The sequence below is a fragment of the Empidonax traillii genome, unplaced genomic scaffold (genome assembly GCF_003031625.1).
Source record: "Empidonax traillii isolate 1590-97213 ecotype Southwest subspecies unplaced genomic scaffold, ASM303162v1 scaffold1037:size355049, whole genome shotgun sequence".
NCBI lineage: Eukaryota > Metazoa > Chordata > Aves > Passeriformes > Tyrannidae > Empidonax > Empidonax traillii.
The window spans coordinates 350,200-355,049 of record NW_020956230.1 but is presented as its reverse complement, the minus strand read 5'-3'; the positions used below and the strand labels follow the sequence as shown (position 1 = coordinate 355,049).

At 63.2% G+C, this 4,850-nt stretch overlaps 1 protein-coding gene across 1 annotated transcript; it reads right to left on the bottom strand.

The window, feature by feature from the left end:
• Positions 1–2,210: 2,210 nt before the first annotated feature.
• On the bottom strand, positions 2,211–4,635 carry SSTR2 (somatostatin receptor 2). Its single transcript, XM_027904312.1, has 2 exons — positions 4,606–4,635; positions 2,211–4,187 (listed from the first exon to the last, which is right to left on the bottom strand). Exon 2 carries the CDS (start codon positions 4,103–4,105, stop codon positions 2,990–2,992), a length of 1,116 nt encoding a protein of 371 aa, XP_027760113.1. The 5' UTR covers positions 4,106–4,187; positions 4,606–4,635; the 3' UTR covers positions 2,211–2,989.
• Positions 4,636–4,850: the final 215 nt, after the last annotated feature.

The following is a 4,850-nucleotide window of genomic DNA, read 5'->3' as shown; positions in this document are numbered from 1 at the left end:
TTTGGGGCTCAGTCTGCTGGCTCTGCGATAACCAGCAGAGGTTTCTCATCGTGCCTCCAGCAGCCCTGCGAGGCTTTGCAGAGCAGATCCAATATGAGGTCAAGTTCCCACTAAAATCAAGTGGCTGGGAAGGAAAACTTCGTTACTGGCAGCAGCAGCGGTGCTGATGTTTATTAGTCAGCAATGAACCAGCAGAAGGTTTTATTTTGCTGGTTTTACTGCGAGCGCTGGGCTGTGGCTGTTGGCTCCCTCCCTGGGCACTCCAAGGGGGCATGTTCCTCTCACCTGCCCTTTTTCCCTGTTGATCTGTGGAAAGGTGGCGGTGGGGAGTCCTGACAGCTTCCAGGAGTCACCTTGTGCCCCTGCCCTGGCACATCCCACCTTGGTGGCCTTTGGGATGTTGGTGGCAGAGCCCCATGCCCCTCATTCCTCACCTGCAGCTCCATCATCCCCACCCCAGGAGAGCCCCCGGGTGCAGAGGGGAGAATATTTCGGATCCCAGCTCTGAGCTGCCAGCAGTGTCACTGCCAGGACAAAGCTGACCTGGGCATGGGTCCTTCCCAGGGCTAGGAAGCCAGGCTTTCTGTACTTCAACCTTAACCCAGCACAGAGAGGGGGTGCTCCCAGCTGGAGGCTCCTGTTGGAGACCCCTGTGGGGTCCAACTGGGAACAGGTGTCTGCCCCCACCATCCACTGGGATTCTGACGGCAGGGATTGCAGGGACAAGTCAGTGGCTGGCAAATCTGGCTGCAGGTGAGTGCTGGGGGCTCCACACCCCCCTTCCTCTCTCCTCCCCACTTCCCACACAGACACCTCCTCCCCCACCCACCCGGCACGGAATGCCCACGGCCCCACTGACGCATCACTGCGGCTGTGACACAGATCCTCAGCCCAGCACGGGCTCTGCTGCTCCCGGCCAGCCCCAGCCCGCCTTTCCCTGTGGCACGACCTGCTGCTGGTGTTTTAATTCCTGCAGCATCAGCAGGGAACGTGGGCTCGGCTTTCCTCTCCCCAGTGGTGCTGGGATGCGCTGGGTGCCCAGCCAGGGGACAGGGAGGTGCCTCTGAGCACTTCAGCAGTGTCACACCTTCCTCAGAGCAGCAGGAAATAGTTAAAAGCAAAGAAACGCTGACAAGGCTCTGCTTTGTCTCGCAGAGAACCCCTGAGCCCTGAGCTGTGCCCAGCAGAGGCGGGGAACAGGTACCCAGCCTGGCACTGAGCCCTCTTTGGGGAGCTGGAGGGCCTGGCACAGCAGGATGTGATGCCCCAAGCAGGTTCTTGCTGCAGGAGCTGGGCAGAGCCGTGGGAAAACTTCTCCCAGAGCTGGTGCTCTCAGAGAATCAACTGGGGGTGCGTGGCTGAGCAAGGTGGCAGCCCAAGGCAGGTGGCACCTCGTGGGCAATGCTCACCCTCACCCCCCCACACCGACTGCAGTGCCAGGTGAAGCCTCTGCATCCCCTGGTGATGGGACCCCAGAAAGGGGAGGATGAGCGAGACCCGGCTGTCTTCTCCCCCTAAACCCTCGCGTTCCCACGGCTCAGCTCTGGAGCGAGAGCCTGTGAACAGCCCTGGCCTCTGGCACAGAGGCTGCTCCGGGTGCTCCGGCAGGAAGACGGCACTTCTCCCTCTCCCCTGGGCTTTCCCTTGGATTCCTGCTGCGCTGTCCGAGGAGGGGCTTTGCCGGGTCAGGGCTCCAGAGCCCCGGGCTGTGCTGAGCTGGGAGGGCAGGCAGGGACAGAGCCCAGCGCTCCAGGACAGTCTTGGGAAGCCAAATACAGCAGATGATGGGTCAGTCCCACCACCTCTCACCCTGTGCAGGGTCCAGGGGGGCTGGACATGAGCTGCCCTTCTCTTCCTCATTCCCAGGTACTGGAAGCCCTCTTGTCTGCTCTGCCTGGTCCCTTTGGCTCGGATGGGGTGGGGGCCAAGTCCCCAGCACTCCCCACCTCCCGTCCCTCGTCCTGTCCATCACCCATCTCCAGTGTGACTTGCCTGGAAGGAGCAGGACAGGTGTCACCCCAGGGATCCTCGGAGCCGGACAAACCCAGATCTCAGCCAGGTGCAGGAGCCTGTGCCAAAGGTACTCCAAACCCTCGACGTGTCGCTGCAGCTTAAATACTTCCAAGGATTTCCCAGCAGGGGCCGAAGCCGGGCGGTCCTGCCGGGGCCACTCGGAGCGGCGATCCCGGCTGCTGGCACAGCGTGGAGTGGGGCAGGGGCCACTGGGGAGGGAAAGGGGGGAAATCCTCCATCCGAGGAGAAAAATCTGCGGGCAGGTGACGTCACGGCAGGAGGAAGGCAAGGGCTCTCCTGCAGCGGGAGATGGCAGGGTAGGAGCGTGGTGTGACCGGAGGGGCTGCCGAGGTGGCAGAGCTGCTTCCAGAGGGTGAGTCGCCTCCATCCTGGAGTGCCCCCCTCGGGTGGGGCGGCTGCTGCCAACAGTGCGGTCACACAGCACAGGGAGTCTTCGGGGGGGGCAAGGGAGGAACTGATACCCCAGGCAAAACGCGACCCCAAACATCCTGGTCTGCTGGGCAGGTCGATGGCAGGAGCTCACTGGCAGCTCCCACCGGGTCAGTGCATCTCCATCTTATCACACACCCGTGGCCTCGGCCCCTCCTGAGGTCACCCCCTGTGTCCATGTGCATCCACCCGTGCAGGGGCAGAGCCCCAAAGCCAACCAGCCCCGAGGGTGACACGGGGGAGCCACCCCGGCGATACCTGTGGCCAGGGTGGCACTTTGGAGTTGAGATGTGCTGCGGTGCCGTGACTTGTCTTTGTTTTCCTGGTGAGGCAGCTCCTCTTGATCCATATCCTTCCCAGTGCTTGAAAGCCAACCCAGCAGAGCCCAGCTGAGGACCCAGCGCCCCACGGGGTGCTCAGTGCCCTCCCCTCAGCTGGCATTCCTGCCCTGACTCCACACGTGCCACCACCCTGCTGGGAGCAAGCGGGGAGAGGAGAGCGCAGGAAGGACAAGCCCGCCGTCCCCTCAGATGCTCGTCTGCAGGTCCCCGTTGAGCAGGGTCCTCTGGGTCTCCGTGGTCTCGTTGAGCCTGGATTTGTCCTGCTTGCTGTCGCTGCGGTCCGCCTCGTCCATGCCGCTGACCTTCACCAGGCACAGCACGTTCTGAAAGCTCTTCTTGAAGTTGTCGGACAGGAAGGCATAAAGGATGGGGTTGGCACAGCTGTTGGCGTAGCTGAGGACCACCACGAAGTCGAACATGCCCTTGAGGACGGGAGTGGGCACGATCATGATGGAGACCGAGGAGACGTTGAAGATGTAGAAGGGGAGCCAGCAGAAGATGAAGACGGCGACCACGATGGAGACCATCCTGGTGACTTTCTTCTCAGACTTTTTCCTCTTGGAGGAGCCCACTCTGATGCCCGAGGACTTGACTTTGATGATGATGAACAGGTAGCAAAGGCAGATAATGGTGAGAGGCACCAGGAAGCCCAGGATGAAGGCGTAGATGATGAACCCCGTGTACCAGGCACCCGACTCTCCTGGCCAGATGATGGTGCAGCTACTCCTGCCGTGGTTGTGCTGCACCCCAGCATAAATCATGATGGGCATGATCACCAGCAGGGAGACGCCCCAAACAGCCACATTGATCATTTTGGCCGTCCTGGGCCGCCTCCACTTGGCAGATTTAATGGGGTGGACGACAGCCAGGTACCGGTCGACGCTCATAACCGTCAGGCAGAAGATGCTGGTGAACTGGTTGATCCCATCCACCGTCATGACAATTCTGCAGAGGGCTTTGCCGAAGGGCCAGTGCACCAGTGCCACCTGCATGGCCAGGAAGGGCAGGCCCAGCATGAACAGCTCGTCGGCGATGGCCAGGTTGAGGATGTAGATGTTGGTGATGGTCTTCATCTTGGCATAGCGGAGGATGACGTAGATCACCAGCGTGTTCCCGCACAGCCCGATGATGCAGACCACGAAGTAGATGAAGGTGAGGATGGCATTGCTGGTCAGGTCGAAGTGCTGGCCCGTGGAGTTCTGCGAGGTGTTGGTGGGAGCCTCCAGGGAGAAGTTGTCAAAGGGGGAAGCCGGGGAGAACCAGAAGGCAGTGGTGTTGGGCAGCTCGTACTCCAGCTCCATGGCTCTGCAGGTCCCTGGGCACTGCTGGCTCAGAGGAGCTGAGATGTCATCCTCCCTTGCTCTGGGGGCAGAGGAGAAGATTCTAGAAATCAGAGAGTAAACAGAAATGAAGGGATTCCTGGGGATCGTCTGCCCACCCTGCTGCCAAGCCCCGTGGCAGAGGTGCTCCCAGCAGAGAGGTTCCCCTCCAAGAGTGGTCTGTCCGGACATGCCACAGCTCCTCCTGTCCCTGGCGATACCGGAGCCCTCGCGACTCCCCGTATCCAACCGGTGTGTCCCGATGGGTGCAACTGATGCCCGGGAGCACCGAGCGCTGGTGCAGAACCCTCCCCGCCGCCCGGCCGTTCTGCGGGTGCCACCCCCTTCCCCGCCAGCCGGGACCGGCACCCCGAGCCCGGACGGCCCCGCTGGGCGACAAGCTCGGGGCAGGGGAGCCCCCACCCCCCGACCCATCGCTCCGTTGCCGGGGGGGCACCGTGCGGGGCTGTCCCGCCGCTCACCTGCTCCCTCCGCCGCCGCCGCCCGCCCCGGCCCCGCGGGCACCGGGGAGGCACCGGCAGCGCCCGCACCCCGCTCGGCTCGGCTCGGCTCGGCACCGCCCGTCCCGCACAGCCCCGCACCGCTCCGCGCGGCTCCGAGCAGCGGCTCCCGGCGCGGCTGGACCAGCGCACCGGCTGCGCCCCGCCCCGCGCGGGGCGGCTCTGCGGGGCCGGGGCGGGGACAGCCCGCACCGCCCTGGGCTGCC